A 25,019-nucleotide genomic window follows, 5' to 3' on the forward strand; every position below is an offset into this window, starting at 1 on the left:
CTTGGCTGCTTCTAACCCATTCATACTGGCAGATCCCTACTTTAGCCCAAGCCCCACTCTCCAGGCCAGACAGCCATGAGCCCAGACCTCCCCCAGATGCCACAACTGTTCCACAATTGTCACTCTAAACCCTCTCTACATGGGATAGCTTCACAGGTCCCCAGCCATGAATGTGGGTATAATTTGACCTCTTCTGCCACCCTCAGTCAAAGTCAACATTCTAAGAAGCTCTCCCAGCTGCATACCTCTCCACGGGACTCCCTTCCCTCGTCATCCTGAGCTCATCTCCCCTGCACTTAGACTGGGAGATGCTGCACAGTGGTGACAAGCAAGGACTCAGGCCAAGTTTCCAGGTTCAATGCTGGGCTCCGTCAGTGTGGAAGCTTAGGCCAGTGACTGCCCCTCTAAACCCCAGGTCTGTCTAAGGAGACGCGATGGATGAATATAGCCTACCTAAGATGTTTGCTGGGGGAGTGGGAGAAATAAAAGTGTCACTGTTCTGAGTAGTCGGCACACAGTGCAGTACTAACATTTGACAGAACAGTAACTGTACTTCCAATCTTGTCTTCTGTGCTATCGGGAAACTCTTAAGATACAAATCCAACCTTGCAGTCCTCAATTTCAGCACTTCTGAGGTCCACTGGTCTGTAGGATCAAATCCACTCAGGCTCTGGGCTTTCGGGCCGACTTGGCCTCACAATACAGACTGCTCCTCCACCCCTGCACACACCTGTGAAATCTATCTAAGCTCATGAAAGAGCCTTTTCCAAGGCTTTCTTAACTGTTCCACTTCTCTTGTCCCCTACACAGGCGGCATACCAGGCCAGCACACACTTAGTGAACAAGCACAGGCTAGAGAGGCGTGTCTCCTGACCTAGCAACACTGCACGGGGTTCCCTCCTCCAAGCTCAGATCCAGGCTGTCAATACTTAAGTCCAGCTGGGGTTTCTGAGGCTCACGGCTCTTTAAGGCATCAGTTGCCACCTGGAATTTGCCCAAGTCTCGAAGCTGCTGGTCTGCATGGGCAACCTGGGAAATAAAGAGAAGCCTAGAGTAGGGTTGGCCTTGGAGAGGAGGGTATGGATTCCAACAGTACAGGGTGAGGTGTCTCTGTTAAAATAGATGCTTACCTGCGCCTCCAGGCTGCGCACCTGGGTACTAAGGTGGCGGCAGGCCTGCTCAGCCTCTTTGGTCTTCAGCCCTGCCTGCTGCAGCTCGCGGCCCAGACGTTCAGCTTCAGTCCGAAGCTCCTTGTTCTCCTTCTGCAGCTGCTCCAGGTCTCGAAGCTGCTCCTGCAGCTCTTGGTTCTGCTGCTTCTTGGCATCATAATGGGTCTTGGCTTTCTCCATCTGTGTGGATGACAGGGTGGGTAGGTGTGGCAGAACCTAGTGGTCAGGAGGAAGGGCAGAGCAGGCCTGTTCCTGGCCCCTCACCTGTAGCTTGTAATGCTCAGCTGCCTGCTCCTTCTGGCTCAGCTGGGCCTGTAGCTCATTTAGCTGGGTCTGGAGGCGCTGGACCTCCTGCTGGCTCTCACCGCCCTGAGCCTGGAAAGCCTGAGAAGTCAATCAAAAAAGGTGGCTCTGGTTACTCCCTTCAAATCCACTCAGTCTCCACAGGCATTTCAGGTCCTTCATGAATATATTCTCTCAGGACACTTAGGACCCCTCAGCCCAACAAACACATTCCCCCAACCACAGCCTACAAAACAATTCCATTCTCCCTCCCAGGCCCTCCTGTGGACCCTTTGCTGACCACCTGCTAGCTTTAATACTTCTCCCAGGTCTGCCTGCCATCTATACGGCCAGGCACCAAGTATCTCACTCCCTGACCATGTACACTTTATCCCAATGGAACAGAGAACACCAGACACGGGACCCCCCTCTGTATGCTGTGAATACCATTGGTTAATAAAGAAACTGTCTTAGGCCTGTGATAGGGTAGAGTAGAGCTAGGTGGGGAAACTAAACTGAATGCTGGGAGTAAGGAGGCGGAGTCAAGGAGAAGTCATGAATCCGCCAACAGAGACAGACATGTCTTGTCTGTCTACCAGAAACCTTGCTGGTAGGCCACAAGCCTCATGGTAAAATATAAAATAATGGAGATGGGTTAATTGTAGATGTAAGAGCTAGTTAGCAATACACTTAAGTGGTTTAATTAATACAGTTTCTGTGTGGTTATTTTGGGAGTCTGGGCAGCCGGGAAACAAGCGGCTTCCTTACTACAGGCACCCTGGTGTAGAGCACACTGAGAGACAACTGCATGAGAACACTCAGTGGCAGGAACTTGCTTCTCCAAACCACTCTGAAGAATAACTTTTTCCCTTGTCTTAGTAATGAAGAGTTCAGAGATTTAGGCAAAATGATCAAGGTCACACTGAACACAGCACACTAAGATCTGAATTCCCAAGTCCAAATCCTGTGAGGGCTCATGATTACCAGCACTGCCTCCTACGGGGACAGCTGATTCTGTTACCTGCAACATCAGCTTGATTTGCTATAGGTACTAGTGTGAGCATATTCCCACCCATGCCTCTCTATGCCTATTAGCTCCTAACAACCCCAACAAAGCAACACGGCAAGCCTGCTTATTGTTCATGACAAATTGTGGGCACAGAAGCTAAACAGGAAAAAATGAAACTCAGAACGCCTCAGCCTGGGATCCACCATGTACTATACAAGTCCCAAAGGCACTGGTGCCCAATCCTTTGTCCTAACTAAGGGATGGGATGCTTAGAACTACGAAAAGGAAACACTAGAATAAGGTAACACAGTTAAAAGCACTAATAGTATAATTGCTGTGGCCATTATGGCACAAACCTAGTAATCCCACTGCTATAGACTGCATAAGACCCTGTCTCTCCCCCAAAAAATTTTAAAACGAAAGAGAACAGAAATGCATTGTAAGAATGAGTATTGTTCACTCAGGAGGCAGAGGCAGGTCTATCTCTGTGAGTTCAAGGCTAGCCTGGTCTACAGAGCGAGTTCCAGGACAGTGAAACCCTGTCTTCAAAAACCAACACCAAAAAAAGGCAGGGCGGGGGGATGACAAAACTAATGAGAGAATGAGTATTGTTGACATACTCAGTCCTTGAAGCCAAACTACTAAGGACTTTCTGGGACTGGAATTTCTTCTATTCTTGCTGTCTGGTAGTCGTTAGCCACACACCTACAGACTGGGAAAGTGCAGCGAGGGTAACCAAAGTCCCAGATCACAAAAACAAGGCTTACTATGTAATCATCAGAAAAGCATAGGTGGCCTAATGGAGAGAAGGCTTTTCTGTGAGAGCTCCTGCCACAGCCACGGCTGTCTCGCCTGTGTGACAAAATGCCTCTCAGGTGGTGGCCGTCTGGAAATGAGGGGCTTGGCCCCCGGCGGCTTCCTGGCAGCCTGATCAGCCTCAACAACCTCGTTCACTTTGTTCCTGGCGATGGTTTCTTGCGTTGGCTCTGCTATTTTCTTCTTCTGTTCTATTTTTCTCTTGACAAAAACCTAATCTGTTCAAGGAACCAGGAAACGTTCCCAATGGCTCCTTGTATACGGAGGAACTGATGCGCCAGTCCCCTCCCTTGATTCAGGCCATTAATGTGATGATTAAGACTCCGGCTCGCTCTCTGGGGGAATTTATGGATACCCTAGAACAGAAAGAGCTCATGATGGTAGAAGATGGGTAAATTATGAAGGAGAACGTATGGAGTGGCATGAGTTAACATTTATGGAGAGGCTAGCCAGAATGAGAAACCCCTGGTGCATTTTATATAGGAAAGAAAGGCAGGCTATTCTTGACAACATGAAGCCAGCCATTCAATATTGGAGCAAACCCTGGGGGCGGAATCCTGAAAAATGGTATTTGGGTTACCTTGAGGGCAGATATGATTTAGAGCCATGAGAAAGCGCAGTTGGTTAGTGGCGTGAGACGAATTTCAAAGAAAAGCTCTGCCCACCTGGCCCTGACCACAAGACTTGTTGAGAATAATCAACTGCCTGTAATCATTTTTTTCTATGTAAGCTTTTGTGTCTGCCAACTTTCTTCTGTAATCTCATAAAAGTGATGCTTGAATTTTAGTAAAATTGCAGCAGATTCCAACCACTCTCTTGTGTGTTGTGTCTGTCTGTCATTCGCCGAACTTGTGCCTTCCTGTTACCAAGACCCTGCTTCTCCCATGGTGTGAGTGGCTCCCCTGAGCCGGTCTGTGGCAGGTTCCCAGAAGGCAAAGGTGAGGTTTCTGAGATTCAGGATGGCTTCCTGAGCAATCCCCCAGGGCGCTTCTGCTCTGGCCCCATACCACCATAACCCAGGAGCTTAGGGAAGATGTTCTTCTACTGTCCTGTCCCACCTGGAGCTTCTGCTGCTGTGCCTTGTGGGTTTGATCATACTCTGCCAACTTCTTACTCAGCTCTTCCACCTGAGAGGAGAAAAGAGAAGAGACAGGACTGAACTCCCTGGCTGGAATGGCTGTCTTGGTACTCTACTCGGCCACATTTGCGTCAGCTAAAACGCAAGCAGCTGGGCACAACATGCATGAGGGATTTGATCATCAAAGGTGGGAAAACCCATCCAAAATCTGGGCCACGCCTAATGGTGGCAGCCCACATAAAAAAAACACAGAAGGAAGCTTTTGCTCCTTGCCTTCTTGCCCTCACTCTGGTTGGAGATGTGCATAACCAGTCTAAAGGTTTGTAAGTGTTCCCTGGACTTGAACCCTCAGATCTTTAAGGGTTTATCACCTGAAGTAGTCTCTTCCCACCCCTAAACCTGCAATATTGCCCTCATCTCTGCCATTCTCTGTAGGATTTACTCGTTCATTGCCAGGCAAGACAATACTGCAGTTTCTCAGAGCCAACCAATAACCAGACTTAAGGCTAAGCAGGTTCCTACAGGGTCAACAGAAAGTGTGGTCCACAAGGAGGGACATGATACTACTAAAGAGCTAAATGACTTGGATAATTCTTTCAAGTATAAGTCTGGGAATTTGTGTGGGGATGGATTTGTGTAGGATAATGATGGAAGGAGCGTAACACTGAGCCAGGCTGAGTGAACTGATAAGGGCTCATGGAGTAGAGATTCTGGCTTAATATGAAAACTTGTACAGTTTAAAAAGGGGGGGGGGTTCAAAAGTTCGATTATCTGGCTGAAGTGTTTGCCAAAAGCTGGCCTACTGGAAAAGAGCTTCAGTTGCCCGATCTCCTTGGATTGGTGTTGGTGACTGTGTCTAAGCTCAGGGGAAGTGCTGGAGTGGTGTGCTGCGTAAGCATCGTGGGCAGGCCCAGAAGACATGCCCTCCACTAATCCCTGCTCAGCTGCGGGTTTCCATGGTGGCATGACTTGTATGGAGCTCTGCACTGGCCAATCAGTCATGGTGTTTCCGGGCATGAAATATATAAGACGCCTACAACATTTTTGTTTGAGCTAATAAGCAGAAAAATTCTCAAATAAGGGAAAGGCTAAACTGGATTGTAGCAAGATTCTTGGGCCTGTAAACCAGACTTGAGCTGTTTTGTGGACACAGAACCCCTTGAATGAAGGGATGGTCAGATCCCCTGGAGAAAGAAAGCTTTTACTGTTAGCATTTCTCCAGTCCTTCCCCAGAGGAAACTGTGGTACAAGGGTAACTGTACACTGGTGGGAAGGAGAATAATCAGTTTCTGAGGGAGATTCCACGAAACATTGCAGCCCTCCAGGTAAAGTAGGGGCCTATGGAGGTCAGGTGATTAATGGAGTTTGGGCTGCAGTCCGACTCGTGGGTCCAGTGGGTCCCCAAACTCATCCTGTGGTTGTGTTTCCAGTTCAAGGATTGTGATTGGGACAGATATGCTGAGGAGCTTCCTATGGAGTGAAGTGTGACTGGGAGGGCCAAATGAAGCCAATGGAGCTGCCTCTGCCAGGGCACATAGTGAACCAAATACAGTTTCACATCCCTGGAGAAACTGCAGAAAATAGTGCCACCATCAAGGACTTGAAAGATGAAGGGGTGGTGTGGTTCCTACCACATCTCCCTTTAACTCTGTCCGGCCAGGGCAGAAAATAGATGGACCAAGGAGAATGACCATGATCAATCAAGTATGGACTACCAATTGCAGCGGCTGTCTGCACATGTAGTGTCCTTACTTGAGTAGTTTAATACATTTCCTGGCACACAGTATGCAGCCACTGATCTAGCAAACACCCTTTTCTCAATACCTAGCCATTAAGGACCACAAGAAGCAATGTGCTTTAGTTGGCAAGGCCAACAGTACACCTGCACTGCTTTACCTCAAGGATATGGTCTTTCTCCAGCCCTGTGTCATAACTTAGTTAGAAGGGATCTTGATCATCTGTCTCTTCCATAAAACATCACACTGGTCCACTCTAGTGACATGCTGATTGGACCAAGTGAGGAGGGATTAGCAACTATTTTGGACTTATCGGTAACTCATATGGGGCATCAGAGAATGGGGAATAAATCCAACCAAAATTTAAGGGCCTTATACCTCAGTGAAATTCTTAGAGTCCAGTGGTGGGCCATGCAGGGATAGTCCTTTTATGGTAAAGAGTAAGTTATTGCACCTGGCCTCTCCCACCATCAAGACAGCAACAAAAACATTTAGTGAGCCCAGCTGGATTCGAGGACAGCACATTCCTCACTTGGGTGTATTACTCCTGCCCAAACACCAAGTGACTTGGAAAGCTGCTAGCTTTGAGTGGGTCCTGGAACATGAGAAGGCTCTTCAACAGGCCCAGGAAGCTGTGCGGGCGGCTTCACCACTTGGACCGTATGATCCAGGAGAGCCTGCAGTACTCAAAGTGTCAGTGGCAGATGGGGATGCTGCCTGAACATATGGGGAATCACTGAGGATTCACTGACCTCTGAGATTTTGGAGCAAGGTTCTAACATTATCTGCAAACAAGTATTCTCCCTTTGGGACAGCTCTTGGTCTGCTACTGGACTTTAATGGAAACTGAACATCTGACAGTGAGTCACCAAATGAACATGTGACTTGAGTTGCCCATCATGATTGGGTTATTATCTCACCTACCGAGTAATAAAGTACGATGTGTACAGCAGCAACCCATCACCAATCTTGCAGGCAAGTTTATCTGTCCTGCTGCCGAGACACTTCTTAGGGACTCCACTGCAGGTCAAAGACCAGCTGAAACATCCAGCCTATGGACTGAATAACTACCAAATTCTCTGCCTTTCCACAAGGGAACAGCCATTGTTGAACTAGCTAGACCATAGTCTCTAACTCTTTATCTCCTGTTGATACATACAGACTCATTCCGCCAGTCCTTTTCCTCTAGAAACCCCTGACTCAAACACTGGATGTCTAGACTAGCCAAGGAATTTCCCCAGATCATTATCCTCGGCCCTTTTTGCGACTTATACAAGTTAACCGTCTGCTGTCCAAAGGCTGTCAGGGACTGAGGTGGCCCCAAATAGATGTTGCCAGGGCCACCTGCCTAAACCCATTCCATCTCTAGTCTCGAGCCACCGAAATCAATAGCTGACTCTTCAGAGTCCCCACCTTTCCACATCCCTACCGTGTACTATTCCCCAAGCCTGACCTAGAAAGAACGCTCAGGGGTGAGACAGATGACTAAGGAGCTACGGGCAGTTTCAGTTCATGCAGCAGACCCAGCTTTGGTTTCCAGTTCCCACGTGCCAGCTCATAACCAGCTCATAATGGACTACTACTCCAGTTCCAGGAGATGACACCCTCTTCTGGTCCCTGTAGGCACCAAGCATGCATATAACACACACACACACACACACGCACGCACGCACGCACGCACGCACGCACGCACGCACGTGCAAACATTCATACACATAGGATAAAAGTAAACAGAAAAAACCAGGACACCTACTATGGTGCTCTGACAAACACTGTCAAAGTCCACCCATTCCTCCTTCCTCCCAAACATTTGCCAAAGCAAGTTCCCAGACCTCTTTCCAATCTCCAAGGGCTGTGAGAGATGCTAGTAGCATGGTCGCTGCGGTTAGCAGTGGAAGAACAGAACAAGGGCAGCACACACACCCCAGCCCCTCCTCCCCCAACTATCACAAAGAGGAAGAGCAATGGGGGTAAGGAGATGAAGAGGGATCATAACAACCACAAGCACCCGTTTCCTACAGGCATTCTGAGAGCTTAGGCATGAACAGGCAGCAGAGGAAGAAGCAAAAGGCTCCATTGAAAACTGCTTGCTTTCCAGTCTGATTGTCCCATTTCCTTAGAATGTCTGTGGTGACTGGGATGGGGCATGGAGGAAGTGTCCTCACTAAATACAGCTCTATAGCCTACTAACTGGGGAGGAAGGCACACAGAGCACATGGCCCATCTAGGGAAGACCCCTTCCTTTCAATTTAGTTTCCTGTTCCAGAAAGCTCCACAGAATACTGGGTGAGTATTCTAAGCTCATCACATTCCTTTGTTTCCAAGGGCTGCTTCATATATCACCTTCACACCTTGGATAAATTCATACTCTGTGAGAAAGAAGGACAATAATCTAAACAAGGCTTATAAACCTCTTCTTCCTCTTGACTCAGTATCCTTAACTCAAAACAGGACTTTGGAGTTTTTGGAGTCACAAGGGTTGACTCTGTCACCAGTGCAGGTCTGGAAAAGATGAAGCTATGCTACCCCTTGTCTCCGGCAGGTGAAAGAAAGTGTAGAAGGGAAGAGGCCGACCTGGACTGGGTAGGATGAGGCCCAAGAGAGGACCTGTAACACTGTACTCCTGGGCAGCCTGGGCCTGGATTCCATGGCTCGACCCTGCCCCTTTCACAAACAGTTCACAACAGGAGCTGGCGGAGCAAGCTGCAGCCGGGGTCATGCACCAAGACTGGTCACCGCTTAAGCAGCCAGCATCTATCGAGAACCCCAGGCATTACCTGCTTAGTCTGCTCTCTCTGAAATACCTCTAGCTGCTCCACCTGTGCATGGGGAGAAGCAATGGAGACAGTGAGATGGGGCCACTGCCAGGCTGACCTCAATGGGCTCTGATACTGTTCTCAGAGATATACAGAGAGAGGGAGAGAGAGAGAGAGAAAGGAGAGAGAGAACGAGGGAGGGAGGGAGGGAGGGAGGGAGGGAGGGAGGGAGGGAGAGAAGGAGGATGGGAAGGAGGAGGGAGAGAAGGCAGTTGGAGCTAGGTTTTCACAACACTAGGAAGGTGAAGGCAGGAGGATCAAGTGCTCAAGGCCATCTCTAACTGTATTGTGAATTCGAGACTAGCCCGAGCTACATCAGACCCTGTTTTAAAACACCAAACCAACAAAAAGTCAGTTTGCCTGCTTCAGCTTGACTCTTCAGAATCAGCTTTCAAGGAAAAGGAGGCCATAAATATTTTCTTGGGGGGGGGGGGCTGTGGGAGTTCACACAGGGTCTGACTATGTAACCCAAAGTGGCCTCAGATTCACAGTCCTCCTGCTGACAGCCTCCCAGGCGCTGTGATTACGGGTGCGCACCAGCATAGGCTAGCACTAACATTCTCTTTGGGACAGGCTTTGCAGTCTGTCTGCCACTGTCCTTCCCTGCTGCTCAGTGAGTGAAGACAGCAGACAGGCTACTGCAGTCCACAGGTGTAGGAGGGAGTGAGGGAGGGCTACAGAACACAGAGGACATTGCATGGCACCTTACCTGGGCAGTGAGTTTCTGCCTCTCTTCTTGGAATCTCTGCCTTTCCTCTAGGACCTTCACCTTGGCACCTTCATACTTGGCAGTCATGGCCTCCAGTTCCCGGGTAGCACTCTGTGCTTCTTGCCGCATCTCAGCCAGATGGGTCTCAGCATCAGTCCGCACAGCTGCCAGCTCCTGGACATACTTCTCCCGGGCTTGATCTAGCTCCACTTCCAGAAACTGCCGGCCAAGGTTGGCCCGCTCTCCCAGCCCCCGGTTCTCCTCTGCCAACAGGCCATGAGCCTTTTTTAGCACGCTCAGCTGTTCTGCATAGCTGGCCTTCTCTGCCCGCAGCTGCTGGGCTGTTCGCTCTTGCTCAACCACCTTCTGCCGCAAAGGCCCCAGCTCTCCAAGCTCCCTTTGTGCCCGCATTAGCTCTGCCCGAAGCCCACCAGCTGCCTGCTTGCTCTGCTCTATCTCCTCCCGATGGCGCTTCTCGGCAGCTGCCTGCTCCGCTTGCAGCTGCTGACAAAGGTGCTTGGCAGGCAGCAGCTCGCTTACAAGGGCCTGAGTGTTAGTGTGCTCCAGCTGCAGGGCAGAGAGCGCTTGCTCCTTTTGGAAGAACTTCTCCTGCCAGGCCTTCAACTCCTGGCCCAGCTCCTCAGCTCGCTCTGCCTGTAAGGCTAGCTCTTGCCGCAAGTTCTCTGAAATGACACGCTGTTTCTCTCCCTCCTCCCGGAGGCTCTGGACCTCCTCTCGCAGAGCTGAGCTGCGCTCCGCTGCTCTGGCACTGCTGCTGGCTGTTTCCACCTGAAGCAGGCGCAGCCTCTCTTCCAGCTTCTGGCTCTTCTCTGATTCAGCCACAACCAGGCGCTTCAGCTCCTTGCTCTCCCCCTCTTTCTCTAGGACTTGGCGGTTCAGGATGGATACCTCCTCTTCCAAGCTGCTAATAAGACTGCTTTTTCTCTCTGCCTCCTGCTGGCCACGGGTCACTTGGGCCTTCCACTCTTCCTCAGCTTTGCTGTGGTCCTGGGCTTTGGCCCGGAGGGCTGTCAGCTCTCTCTGAGCTGAAGCTGAGGCAGCTTGACTGTGCCCTAGCTCCCGAGCCGTCTCCTCTAACTGGCCCTGCAATGTCTCCAGGGCTTTGTCCTGCTCAGCCCGGGAAGCACGCTCAGACTCCAGGCTGTGTGTCAGGCCTTCGACCTGCTGCTGCTGCTGCTGGCACTGCTGCTCCAGCTTGCTGACCTCTGCCCGAAGTGCCTCCAACGTGGGGCCTGGTACCTCTGTCTTCCCGGCTGTCTCCAACTGGGTTCCTGGGCCAGCCGCGTCTTCTCCACCAGTACCCCCCTTTCAGTTGTTCCACAGTCTGCTGAAGCTCCTTCAGCTCTGTTCTTTGAGCTGCCTCTTGCCCACGAAGTTTGGCAAGCTCCTGGTCTTTGTCTTCCTTTTCCCTCAGGGCATGGGCCAGTGCTTCTTGCAGGGCAGCGAACTCCACACGCTGCTCATTGAGGGTATTCTGCAGCCGCATCTCAAGCTCTGCCTTGGCTGCCTTCTCCTGAGCCAGGTCTGCCTGGGCCTGGTCCCACTCCTGGGTCAGCCGTGCTACCTCCCTCTCCTGCTGCCCACGTTCCTCTTGCTGCTGCCCCTGACTCTTCATCAGTGCTGCCCTCAGCTTCTCCACTTCACTGCCCGTCTGCTCAGCCTCCCACTCCAGAGCCTTTAGTGCGACTTGTGTACTGGAGAATGGCCGCCCCTGCTGTTCTTCGAGCCAGTCAGACTCTCTGTTTCCAGCCCTCGGGGGCTCTTTGAGTAACTCAAGTGAGGCCATTTCCTGCTGCTCACCTGCCTTGACCACCAAGGTCTTCAGGCAGGCCACCTCCTTGTTCGTGGCAGCCATCTTCTCTTGCAGAGTCGAGAGATCATCTGCCAGCTTCTGGACCCTGACTTCTTTCTCCTGAACCTGCTGGAGAGCTCTGGCTAGGTTAGCATGAAGCTGGGCTAGATGACTCTGCTGCTGGCCCTCACTCTGGCTCTCCACTGCCTCCTCTTGTGCCTCTTGGCCAGCCTTCTCACAATCCCCCTTCAAAGCCCTCAGTTGTTCCTGGAACATGGCACTGTATTTTGCTTCCTCTTGCTGTCTAACTTCAAACCGCTTCTGCCAGCTCTCAACCTCCCTGATGAGCTGCTCGCTCTCACTCTCGGCTCTGTGCTGGGAGGCTGTGGCCTCTGCCAGCTCATGCCGCAAGGCTTCTATCTCTGCCTGGTGAGTCTCCTCCAGCTGCTGGAGCCTGGCCTCCAGCACCTTTCGCTCGGCCTTTTCCTGTTCTGTCTCCTTCTGTCCCTGCTCATGCTGCTCCCTCAGGCTTCGGGACTCAGCCTCCATCTCAGCAAGGCAGCGCTGCTGCTTCTCCAGGGCATCTGCAGCCCTGCACTTCTCCTCTTCCAGGCTGCCTCTGGTGATCTTCAAAGTCTCCTCGAGGGCCTGGAGCTGCTCCTGGAGCTGGGCCTTCTCCTGGATCACCCTCTCTCGCTCAGTTACTTTTTGCTGCTCAGCCTTCAGCTGGGCCTCCAGCTCTGTCACATAAGCTTGGGCCTGACGCTGTTCCTGGTGGGCAGCTTCAATGCAGGCCTGGAGTTCTCCTAGCTTTTGACTCAGCTCTGCCTTTTCTTGCTGGACCTGTGTGACTGAGGTCCGCGCACTGTCCCTAGCTTCATTGGCAGCTTCAAGTTGCTGCTGCAGGCTCTCTAGCTTGGCAGTTTTCTCCTTCTCCAATGTTTCCAGCTGCTGGCGGGCAGTATCCCGTTCCCTTAGAGAGGCCTCTTGAGCCTCAGCAAGGCTGGCCAGTTGCTGGGCGTGATCCTGCCTGGCTGCCTCCTGCTCCTTGGCTGCTTCCTGCAATTGCTGCTCCTTCAGTGTCAGGCTGCTGCTCAGCTGCTCCACCTGCTGGCGGAGGCTCTGGGCGACCTGTTCTTGGTCTCGCAAGGTCTGTACCATCTGAGACTGTTCCTTTTTCGCCTGTTCTTTCAGGTTGGTCAGTTCTTGATCCTGCTGTTGCTTCAGGGTGGTATTGAGTGCTGTCAGGGAGGCCACCTGGGCAGTTAGCTGAGCCCTTTGAGCCTGGAAGGCCTGCTCCAGCTCCTCCTTGGCTTGGCTGAGGTTGGAGATGGAACTCTGCAGGTCTGCAATCAAGCTGGCCAGTTGCTGCTTTTCTTCTTCAAAGTGGCCCCGCTCAGCAAGCAGCTGGGCTTCCTGCTGGTTTCGTTCGCTCTCCAGTGTCTCTATGCGGGCTTGGAGCTGGGAGTTGTCTGCAGCCAGTTTGGCTGTCTCTTGCTTCAGAGTTTCCAGCTGTTAGGATAGAGACAAATGGGGATCAAGAGAACACCAAGAACCAAACCCATCAAATTGCCTGGCTGATTCTGTCTATTCCTACCTGTAAGGCGTCGCCCAGCACCTCACCCTTCTCCTGGGCTGGGCTCTCAGACAGCTGGGCTGCTCGTTCTTCCAGCTGGGAGAGCTTTCCCTGGAGTATTTCATTCTTCTCCTCAAGGTATTTCTGGGAGTAAACAAGAGACCCGTCAGCCAGAGTGTGAGACTTCATCACCTTACCTAGATCTCCCTTTGTCTTGGCTCAGGAGAACATCTCTCAGAAACCATGAGTCTGAGCTGGGAATGATGGCTCCCAAAACTCAAAAGACTGAGACATGAGGATCAAGAGTTGAAAGACCAACCTGGGCTCCAAGACCCTGTCTCAAAAATATCATCAACAACAACAACAAAAAAAAACCATAGGTCTAGACTTTACGGGATCCTGACTTTTTACTCCCAATTCCATGGATGAATTAAGACAAAAATATGCAAAGCTTGTGTTCATTCTCCTCGTTATATAGCCTCCCTCAGGCAAGCCTTGACTCACATACTACCCAAATGCTTAAAAAATGGCCTGGGTATCTACACCAGCTGAGCTTCATCTGACCCAGCCCACATCGACTCCCCCTCAATTGTGGGTACAAAGCAACGTGATGGAGATACCACTCAACTGCTAATCCACCCACCAGCCTGGGAGGGAGCTGTTACTGTCTCCTTCACAAAAGAAGCTCCTGCTTCCCAGACTCTAAGTGCTATGCCCGAGAGCTACACAATTAGCAAGTGGCAGAACTGAGCTCTTAGAGACAGCAGCAGTGACGTGGATTGGGCATCCCTAATCTGAAACCTGAAATCCAAAAATATCCCAAATCCAAAACTTTCTGAGCTCCAACAAGATACTGAAAAAGTTCTGGATTTTGAAAGTACACTGTGGCACACAGGAGCCAGACTGGAAGACAGAGTCCAAAGACAGTTTGGTCTATAGAGCTAGGCTGCTGTAAAATTAAATCAAATCACTCTTATTTTTAGAGTGATTTAGGTTCTGGATTAAGGGACAAGTAATTTATAATGTCTAGGCAAATATTCCAAAATGAGAAAACCTATCTCTGATACACTTATGATATCAAGCATTTCAGCAAAGAATACCCAACCAGAATTCATAACTAAGCCACTAAGAGTTTACAAGTCACCCTTTAAGCTCACAATAGTTAGCAGGGTATCATTCCCCTTGCAGATTGTTTAACTTTTCCAAAACCCATACTTTGCACATCACAGAGTTCACAGGTAATACTACACTCAACCTATCACAACACACTGCTAAACTCTGACGAGTCAACTCATCACTCTAGGACTCAGCAAAGTGATGACTTTTATGTATAAAGTTGTGGTGAGCTCCCCGGCCAAGGGTTACCTTATCCTGGAGGGCTGTGCTGAGCTCCTTTTCCAGATTAGCCTGCTTCTCTGCCCACTCCTGAGATGCCTTGCTGTGCTCCTCTATCAGGTCGTCGTATGCACCCTGCAGCTGACGCAAGTGGCTGGCAGACTCTCGCAACTGAGACATGAACAGAGTGAAAGCTGGCACCCCTCTCCAACTATTACTCGAAGCCCAGGCCCTGGGGCCCTTAAAGATCCTTCCCCCACCTCCAATCCAATCACAACCAATTAGATCCTCTCATTCAGGACCATACAACAACATTTAGGGCTGCCTGAGCACCCTTGCAGGAGCCAATAACAAGCAAAGTGACTAAGCACGCAGGTAGATCTCGGGAAGGACTAATGAAGATGCAGGACAGTCTTCTCAACCTGATGTGGGAGGTCCTTCTGCCTGTGTGTTGCTTTTATTGGTTAATGAATAAAGAACTGCTTTGAGCCTATGGCAGGGAAGAACAGAACTTAGGTAGGCGGGGAAAGCAAGGCTGTATGCTGGGGTGAAAGGGCGGAGTCAGAGAGAAGTCATGGAGCCGCCAGAGACAGACACCAATAAGCCACAGCCACGTGGCGAAACACAGATTACTAGAAATGGGTTAAATTAGGATAAGTGTTAGCCAATAAGAAGCAAGAGCTAAAGGGCCAAGCAGTGTTTTAAATAACATAGTTTGTGTGATTATTTCAGGGCTGAGCAGCCGGGAACGACCAAGCGCCCTCTCTCCTTGCAACATCAACCTTCTTGGGGAAGCTTCTGACCACCTCAGCCCTGAGGGGCCTCTATGTGCAGCCCTACTCACCTTAAAGGAAAGGTCCCCATTCTCCTCAGAAAGCTGGCTAATCTTTCGATCCATCTGGTTCTTCTCTGTCTTCAGGTTCTGATACCGCTTCAAAGTCTCATGCAGTCGCATGGTAAGGCTGCCAGAAGAACAATAATCAGAACACTGGGGGCCCTAACTGGGCCAGCAGGGACTGGAAGCTGGAAGGAAGGCAGGGAGAGTCGTACCTCTCATTCTTGCCACGGAGCTCCTCAAGCTCTCCAGACTCCTGCGGGCTGGCTGCCTGCTTCTCATTCAGCAGAGCCAGGTGGTCAATACGGTGCTGCATCATGGCTATCTGTGCATCTGCCCAGGGCAGGAGCGAAGGCGAGAGTCAGCAAAGAAGCAGGGGACATGAAAAGAGCAAAGGAGGCACACACTGCCCATTCCACAGAAAAGGACATGTGTAGGAACGGAACAGGTGTCAGCAGAAGGGACAGGACTGTAGGCTTCCCTGGGCGCAAACCCCAGTGCTCTACCAGCACCCACGCACTTGGTCAGGTACCCACCCTTCTCAGTGAGGAGCTTCAGGCTCTCAGACAGCTCCAGCTCCAGCTCATCCCTGTTTTTCCTCTCATCTGCCAGCTGTTTCTTCAGTCGTCTCATCTGGAACTGTGGGGTCTGCAGGATGTCGCCCATAGGGGAGGATGGAGAACCTGAGAGGAAGCTAAGGAAAGAGATGGCAAAGATAACAGGGTGAGAGCCTAACAGATGAAGTATGCATCAGCAGCTAGGGACGGGACAGCACCGGTGGCCATATTCAACACTGGCTTGGAAGGCCAATGTGCCTGGGTTCCATCTGCTAAGCTATCTCATGCGAGCAGGAGGCAGCCAACTTGCAGAACATGACTGGAAAAACTTTTCTTCTCCCTTCTCCATGTCTTCATTTCTTGTCTGAAGAACTGGAGACATGTATTTTCAAAGGAAAAAGAAGTTTCCACAAACAGGAAACTGCCTTTTTTCTTTCTTTCATTTGTTCTTTCATTCATTTATTGTTTTCTTGTTTTTCGAGACAGGGTTCAACTGTGTAGCTCTGGCTGACCAGGAACTCACTCTGTAGACCAGGCTAGCCTCAAACTCAGAGAGATCTGCCTGTGTCTGCCTCTGGAGTGCTGGGATTAAAGGTGTGTGCCACCACCACCCAGCAGGAAACTTCTTTTGAGGGAGGACTAGCTCCCGACAGAACCCAAATAAACAGTACCCTCGAAGTCTTTCCTAATGGTATAAAGGACTGGCTAACAGCTTAGCCTCCAGTATCCAAAGGTTGACAACATGGCTGTGGAGACACCATGCCAGGAAGAGGCCCAGGACATACTTGTTCTCACTGGAAGATGAAGCAATCCTCTGAAGTTCTAAGAAACGAATCTTCTTCTTGGCCTGGTGGCTGGGTGGAGAAAGCTCTTCAGAGACAGTACTGGAATATTTGTAAGGAACTAGGGGTAAGAAACAGACAAACAAACCAAGGAGAGTTAGTAAGGGGGTGAACAGATTTTCACATAATTTTCACACAGATTTCACTTTCACATAACAGGGGACCACTACCTTAGTAGGTGTGAATTTGTAGGCACATAAACTCAAGAGGCAATTACCGGGCAGAACCAGACCCACAAGATCAAGGTTTTCAACTAAGAATAAGTGCAGGGCTTCCACTTTCTCAGAGCAAGGTACTCAAAAGAACATGGTGGAGTGAGGACATTCCTCTCACACTCAGGAACTGGAACAAGTCCTCATGTCAGCTCTGCAGAGGCATCATGACAGCCCAGCACCCACTGTGCCCACAGACCTTAACAGCCTCTGGGGACACGTCCACACCTGCTTTCTATCACCAAGGTATAAAATACTCTCTTCCCTTGGTTCCCATGGCTGCTTTCTTCGGCCTTTACCACCTCTAGTCCTTCCTCTTCTTCCTCCCAGACATGGGAGAGGGCGTCTCTGCTCTGTCCTCCTGTAGCTTCAATGGCCAACAAGCTGACCTGTAAACTTGCATCTGACTGAGAGAGCTTTCTTACATTCTAGATTCCCATTCTCAACAGCTCCACCTCACAGACCTGAACGTGAAGAATCCCACCCAAGTTTAACAGCCAGAAGAGAACTCGCCCAGAACTAGAGGGCTCAGAGTCCTAGTAGCAGGAGCTAACTAGCCTCTTCATGAGACATGAAGAACTCTCATTTGGGGAGATAATTGGCATATTTACACTTGGTCCCCTTCTCAGGCTTACTGGTTTTTATATACCTGCCTCCCACCTAGAGCATGAGGGAAACCTTTTACATGTTTATCTCCCACTTCTAAGCCAAGGAGATGGAGAGATGGCTTAGCAGTTCAGAAAGACTCAAATTCAAGACCCATCATCCATACAATAGCTTACAACTCTGAGTTGTTAGCTCAGTTCCGGAGGATCCAAAACCCTCTTCTGGCATCTGCAGGCACCAGACATACACATGGTATACAGACATATATGCAGGCAAACACGCATACATATAAAGATAAAGTAAGTAAAAAGCAAAACAAAATGATATGAGAACTGGGAGTCTGGATCACCCTAATGCAGGTGAGATCACTGCAGTACAAGCGCCCTGCTGAACCGTCAGGCAGCAGGGAGCCACTTTAGATGATGTGAGTATTACGACATGGCTCAGAAGTCACCTTCCGTCACACATGACACGCCTCAATACCAACTCTGTGTCATGTGTGGGGTCAGATGATCCTACCAGTTCTCTGTTCAGAGAAGGGGAGTGGATCCTCACAAATGGCCCTACTCACCTTTCTCCAAGAAATTCTCTAGGTCCTCAGTAAAGTTTAGTGAATCCTCATGATCCAGCATAAACTTCAGGATGACAGCTAACTCAGCCTGGGCCACAGGGAGAGAAAACAAACATCATTGTGGTGTTGGGGACACCTCGGAAGGAGCTTTCTGGATCCCCACCCCACCCCGCGCCCCCATAAAGCTGAAACTCCCAAGGCCTGTCCTACAACACACTGGCTCTACTTGCTCTTCCCTTTCCAGCGAGCTTTCATATAACCCCTCCCAGAATGGGACGGCAAGTACACACGTGAGGACACGTAAGAAAAGGAAATCAATTCTACATATTCTTCAAATAGAGAGGACAATTAAAACCAGGCACATAAAAGGCCTCAGAAGCCAATCCCTTAAGAAATTAACAGCTGTATATAGAGATGAGATTACGGACTGTTATTTCCTTCTTCGTACTTTAACAGTTTCTACCTCTTGTTTTTTTAAACAATGATGGCTGTCATTACTACAAACATTAACTTTTCAGACAATAATAACTTTTATTTAAAGAGAAAGATTGGACGAGGGAACCTCAGCTGGGCTGGCAAGTGGGATGAAGGCACAAGAGCCTACCTGAATACTATATTCAAACTGTTCCCAGTCCCGGGGACTTCTGGAGCTCATGGTCGAGTTATACAAAAACAGCATTACCATCTAGAAGCCAGACAAAGAGGTGGCAGTCACTGAGTGGGATATATCTCTTCCTGGTGCTCCCACTCAAGAACCATTTTGAGGGCTCTGAGCTATTCTTTCAGAATTTCTATAATTAGCAGTCCCAAATCACCATCCTTAGTAGTCCCAGGAGGGGAGACGGCTCAGCAGTTAAGAGCACTGGCTCTTTTAGAGGACCCAGGTTCAATTCTCAGCAGCCACAAGGCAGGTCACAGCTGTCTGTAACTCCAGTTCCAGGAGATATAATGCCCTTACACAGACATACGTGCAGGCAAAACACCAATGAACATAAAATAAATATTTTTTAAAAAGCCGGGTGATGGTGGCGCACACATTTAATCCCAGTACTCGGGAGGCAGAGGCAGGTGAATCTCTGTGAGTTTGAGGCCAGCCTGGTCTACAAGAGCTAAGGATAGGCTCCAAAGCTACAGAGAAACCCTGTCTCGAAAAACCAAAAAGTCCCAGGGAACACTTTTTCAAATATAAATCCAACAACTTGACAGGCAGTGGTGGCTCATGCTTTTAATCCCAGAACTTCAGAGGCAGAGGCAGGCGGATCTCTGAGTCTGATGCCAGTATGGTCTACAGAGTGAGTTACAGGGCAGCCAGGGCTACACAAAGGAAACTCTGTCTCAAAATACCAAAAATACTACTCCTACTCCTGCTACTAATAATAATAATAAAATAAATAAATCCAAGGGCTTGATGCTTATGCTGCAAAAAGACAGGTGTCAGGATTTCTATACAGCTGAATTCCTGGACTTGTGGAGTCATGAACATAAAAATTTTAGACAGCACCTTCTATAGACCAACACCCAGCAGAGGAAATCAAGTTAACTGAGCTTGAAAGAAAAATATGATGATCACTGAGCAAGAACTGGTTCCTGCAAATCTCCATTGCAGGCCTCAGTGTTGGTCAAGTAAACTTCTTTGTCAAAAGATCAATGGGCTCCCAGAATCCTTGGACAAAAATGGCCTCTGGCTCAGTCAAATGACTGGCGTTGCCTCCAGGTCTAAAGAATCCCATAAACAAAACACTCAGCACCCCTCATTCAGGTTCAGAAAAAGCCTGGTAGGTTTCTCAGGTCCCTGTCACCCAACGCTGGTCTCCCACAAGTACCTTGGCCAATTCCATCTCAGACCCCTCCATCACTTTCTGCACAGACACCAGGCATTGTGTAGATAAGGGATGCTTCCAATTTTCTGCAATGACAATCACATAGCAAACACTGAACTCTCAAAACTCAACTTCAAAAGCAGAATTACAGCCTCCGAGGAGACGCCAAGCTAAAGGGCCCCTTATTATAGATGTTCTCTCCAACCTACTTGTATTTCCACCACAAGCCAGTGCTGCCGTAAGGCACTCCATAGAAAGTAGTAGAAGAAAGTACCAGGGCATTAGCAATAACTCGGGGTCAACATGCCACTCACCTGTCAGCTCATCACCTCCCCTACTTAGCACCACAGAAGGAGCCAGAGACATGAGATCACACTAGAGTCGTCCTGTTCCAACTAAGGCTGCAGAGGAGGTCTGCAGCTGAGTCCAATTAGAGCAATAGAGGACACCAGGCCACCTGCCCTATAATTCTCTTGAGGTGGAAATAGCAGGCAGCTCCCCATGTTAAAGATGTCAGACTCTGTGGTACAAGGATGACCAGGGAAGGTGAGCTGACATACTCTGTGCCCCAAGTTTCACAAACACTCTTTTTCTCCCCCTGGCTCTGTAGATCTCAAATTCAGAGATCCACTTGCCTCTGCCTCTCAAATATTAGGATTAAAGGCGTGGGCCACCACCGCCTGGCTTCACAAACATTCTTATGTAATCTTTCCACTAATCTACTGAGCATTACCATTATCTCCATACCACATACCAAGAACGTACATCTAAGAAACTGCACTGTGCCTGGTTTACCTACTACCTAAACAATTACCTAAGAAAACTTTTTTTTTTTTCCAAGAGAAAGTTATCTTTACAAGGCTAACGTGAACCTTTTTCTCTCCTGTATCTTCAAAATAGAAAGATTACATGACCAGCACGTGATGTCGCCCTCTGGTCTACCTGGGCCTGACATGGACACTGGGACATAAGGGACATTCTCTTAACACAAGCTGGGGGTGGAGGCATCTCAAGATCCAAAGAGGCTGACACGGCTGGGTTTGTCTTTTTTGCTTGAGTAGGGAAATCTGAACCTTTTTTTTTTTTTTTTTTTCCAGTCAGACACTCATGACTAAGTCTTCTGGACCAAGCTCTAGGAGCTGAAGCTGCCCACCTAGTTAAGAAAGACACTTACTCTGTAGGAAATTGCAAACAAAGTCTAGTCTTTCTGGCACGGGCTGCTGAAGAATTTGTTTCCCCTCTTCAGTGTTGTGTCTAAAACAAAACAGACAAAAAAGAGTAAGCATTTGGACAGGAGTAATTAGCCATCTTTGCCTTTCTGTTTTGCCCCGATCCTGGAGGCAGTGAGAAGCTGCAAGAACACTACTTTATCCTGAGGAGCACACATGGGGGGTGAGGAGAGTAGACTTGAACAGAGTCCCTCCCATAAAACATGGTGCTCTGCTAACTCATTTGCAATAAGAGAAAGCCTCGAGGGAAGGAGCTGGTAAGAGATGGCTCAGATAAATGGGAGGCCATGTTACACAGCCTGGGGTGGTTCAACAATAACATGTCAGGAAACAGGGTTAACGTAGAGCCAAAGAGGTTCATGGGAAAAGAAAACAGTATCAAGATATGAAAACTGAGTGTAGACATGGCTCTGAGGAGATCAGGGCAAAGTTCCCACACTCCACACTGAGCAGAGGAAGAAACAGTTGAAATTTATAAGAAGAGGTGAGAAGGGGCACTCATTCTCTCCCAACTCTCCAACAGCCAACACACAGAAGAAAGGAACAAGTAAGAGAGGACAGCAGCGAGCAGGGAATCTTCAGACAGCCAGAATTTTCTCCCCAAAATTCTATTTCTCCCTATACTTATTTTTGACTCCTTAGTACCTTTCTTTGGATAAATATATCTATCTTAAAATTTAAACTTTCCATTTTTATATTACTAATGTTTAAGTTTTCCACAATGAACAATAAATTTTCCTAACAGCAAACTCTGAAGTCTCCAGAAGGAAGATAAGACCCCAAAACAATGATTCTACCTGGTTCGTAATGATGCCAAGCGGATAAACACCACTCAGAGATTGACTCTGGACTACAAACTGCTCAACAAAGTTCCAAACTGGCTGGATGAGATGGTCCACCTTCTTCCTACAACACTCTGGCCAGAACTTCAGGTTACAACTTAGAACTTCAGATACCTGAACAGCCTACTCAGACTGGCTACGCTGTTAGAGCTAGTCCTCTTGAGACTCACCAGTTTTAGCTTTTTACAGGTTCCCATAGAGATATTGTTGCCCACTACACAGCAGGAAGCAATTCTAAGAGAATAGTGGACCCCTCCCAACAGATTTTGTTTCCTCAGGGTTATGGATAATTGTCATCTGTTGGGGGTTGGTTATAATGGGATTATAACGGGGTTGGGGATGGAAAAATGTTTAGACTAAGGAATCACTTTGGAAAAGAAAAAGAAAAATAGACTAGGATGATAAGGTAAAGTAGTGTATCTACTTGTAAACTATATTAGCAACTATTAGTTTTAGACAATTTGCACTGGTAGATGCTTACATATTGATACTTATGTAAAATTATTTTTGTATTCCTAATTTGTATATTGATACAAATTCAAAGTTATTTGTCATATTGTATATGTTCCTATTTTTGTTTACAATATTTTTGTAGACAAGCATAAAATTATTTTTATTATACTGCATGTATATTTCTAATTCAGCTTGAGATATTTTATATACTGATAAAAATTAAGGATATTTGTCATATTGCACTATACATTTCTGCCTCTCATCAAGGAATTTTTATATAGTTACAATTTTGAGATCATTGTCCTTATTATGATAAACACATTTGAAAATTGTTTATTTTTATTTTTTATTTATTTGGTTTTTCAAGACAGGGTTTCTCTGTAGCTTTAGAGCCTGTCCTAGAACTAGCTCTTGTAGACCAGGCTGGACTCGAACTCACAGAGATCCACCTGCCTCTGCCTCCTGAGTACTGGGATTAAAGGCGTGCGCCACCACCACCCGGCAAAAATTATTTTTATAATATGAAGCTTTAGTCTTTAAGCTATGTAGGTTATTAAGAATCACAGGCTAACAGTCACCCATGTTTGCCATGGTTATGTTAGATAGGTACTCTAGATGTACAAAAATGTACTCCATATAGACAGGTGAACTTCAACACTTCAAAGACCTACAGAATATGGAACTTAAATGATTTAACAATTAAGAATTCTGGAGCTCTGCTGATGTAAGACATGACTGCTCCCAGCAGCACCAACCTACTCCTGAGAGAATGATGGGCACTGAAAACTCTCCATATGGAGCTTGCTTTTTTTCTTTTAATTGATTTTTATTAAGCTCTACATTTTTCTCTGCTCCCCTCCCTGCCTCTTCCCTTTCCCTTCAATCCTCCCCCAAGGTCCCATGCTCTCAATTTACTCAGAGATCTTGTCTTTTTCTACTTCCCATGTAGATTAGATCTATGTAAATCTCTCTTAGTGTCCTCATTGTTGTCTAAGTTCTCTGGGGTTGTGGTTTGTAGGCTGGCTTTCTTTGCTTTAATTTTAAAAAACCACCTATGAGTAAGTACATGTGATAAATTGTCTTTCTGTGTCTGTGTTACCTCACTCAAAATAATGTTTTCTAGCTCTATCCATTTTCCTGCAAAACTCAAGCTGTCATTATTTTTTTCTGCTGTGTAGTACTCCATTGTGTAAATGTACCACATTTTCCTTATCCATTCTTCAGTCGAGGGGCATTTAGGTTGTTTCCAGGTTCTGGCTATGACAAACAAAGCTGCTATGAACAAACTTGAGCACATGTCCTTGTGTCATGATTGAGCATTCTTTGGATATATACCCAAAAGTGAAATTACTGGGTCTTGAGGAAGGTTGTTTCCTTATTTTCTGAGAAATCGCCACACTGACATCCAAAAGGGTTGTACCAGCTTGCATTCCCACCAACAATGCAGAAGTGTTCCCTTTCCCCCACAGCCTCTCCAGCATAAGTTGTCATCGGTGTTTTTGATCTTGGCCATTCTTACAGGTGTAAGATGGAATCTCAGAGTTGTTTTGATTTGCATTTCTCAGATGACTAAGGATGCTGAGCATTTCCTTAAGTGTCTTTCAGCCATTTTAGATTCCTCTCTTGAGAGTTCTCTGTTTAGGTTCTACTCTATTTTTTTTTATTGGATTATATCTTCTTTTGGTGTCCAATTTCTTGAGTTCTTTGTATATTTTGGAGATCAGACCTCTGTTTGATGGGGGTTAGTGAAGATCTTTTCCCATTCTGTCGGCTGTTGTTTTGTTGACCGTGTCCTTTGCTTTACAGAAGCTTTTCAGTTTCAGGAGGTCCCATTTATTAACTGTTTCTCTTATTGTCTGTGCTGCTGGGGTTCTATTTAGGAAGCGGTTCCCTGTGCCAATGAGTTCAAGTGTACTTCCCACTTTCTCTTCTATAAGGTTCAGTGTGGCTGGCTTTATATTTGTAGTTCGTATACGTTATTACCCTTTCTGTCTCTTGCAATAATCTTTTTCTCTTTGTTGTTTGTTTTGTTCTATTTGAGACAGATCTTATAGTGTTTCCCAAGCTTGTGTTGAACTTGTGTCTCAAACACTAGGAGACTACATACCTACACCACCATGCAGCTTGAACATTTTCTACTACACCTATTTGACCACAAAACTTATTTCAGACAGTTCCTAGCATAATTAAGGCGGTATGGAACAAATGAGACCTAGAGCAGTGGTTCTCACCTTCCTAATGCTGTGACCTTTAATACAGGCCTTCATGCCATGGTGACCCCAACCGTACAATTATTTTTGTTGCTACTTCATAACTGTGGTTTTGCTGTTATGAATTGTAATGTAAATATCTGATAGCAGGATATCTGACATGCGACCCTTGTTAAATGATTGCTCTACTTACCCTGGGGTAGACCCACAGGTTGAGAACCACTGCACTAGAGAAATGTAGCCCATACTTGACTGCTCAAGTCTCAAATTATCAGGGAGCTATCTAGAATGACAGGTATCAAATCTAATCACCCTCTCGGGTATCCTACAGTGCTCAAATTGCCACACACTTGCACCACGTACAACTAACTGAGCACTCAGCTGTTGGTAGAAAGCTAGGCATCCAGCAGGCACAGCCAGGCTGACTTGACAGCTTTTTAATGAGGAGAGAGGGCGACATCCATAAGACAAATATCAGGTTCTTAAAGAAGAAGAAAAAAAAA

At 47.9% G+C, this 25,019-nt stretch overlaps 1 protein-coding gene across 1 annotated transcript in view; it reads right to left on the bottom strand.

Moving 5' to 3' along the window:
* The window catches only part of Numa1 (nuclear mitotic apparatus protein 1), a 73,616-nt gene that overhangs the window by 3,951 nt on the left and 44,646 nt on the right, over positions 1–25,019 (bottom strand). Inside the window, 17 exon segments of the mRNA XM_048429631.3 lie at positions 875–1,029; positions 1,131–1,349; positions 1,434–1,553; positions 4,335–4,403; positions 8,868–8,909; positions 9,616–10,942; positions 10,944–12,940; positions 13,026–13,148; positions 14,370–14,510; positions 15,184–15,301; positions 15,390–15,507; positions 15,711–15,868; positions 16,517–16,634; positions 17,963–18,050; positions 18,567–18,647; positions 19,786–19,868; positions 20,957–21,036. Coding sequence (XP_048285588.3) covers positions 875–1,029; positions 1,131–1,349; positions 1,434–1,553; positions 4,335–4,403; positions 8,868–8,909; positions 9,616–10,942; positions 10,944–12,940; positions 13,026–13,148; positions 14,370–14,510; positions 15,184–15,301; positions 15,390–15,507; positions 15,711–15,868; positions 16,517–16,634; positions 17,963–18,050; positions 18,567–18,647; positions 19,786–19,868; positions 20,957–21,036 — 5,037 coding nt within the window.

This window comes from Myodes glareolus, chromosome 7 (assembly GCF_982192425.1).
Source record: "Myodes glareolus chromosome 7, mMyoGla1.1, whole genome shotgun sequence".
Classification (NCBI taxonomy): Eukaryota; Metazoa; Chordata; class Mammalia; order Rodentia; family Cricetidae; genus Myodes; species Myodes glareolus.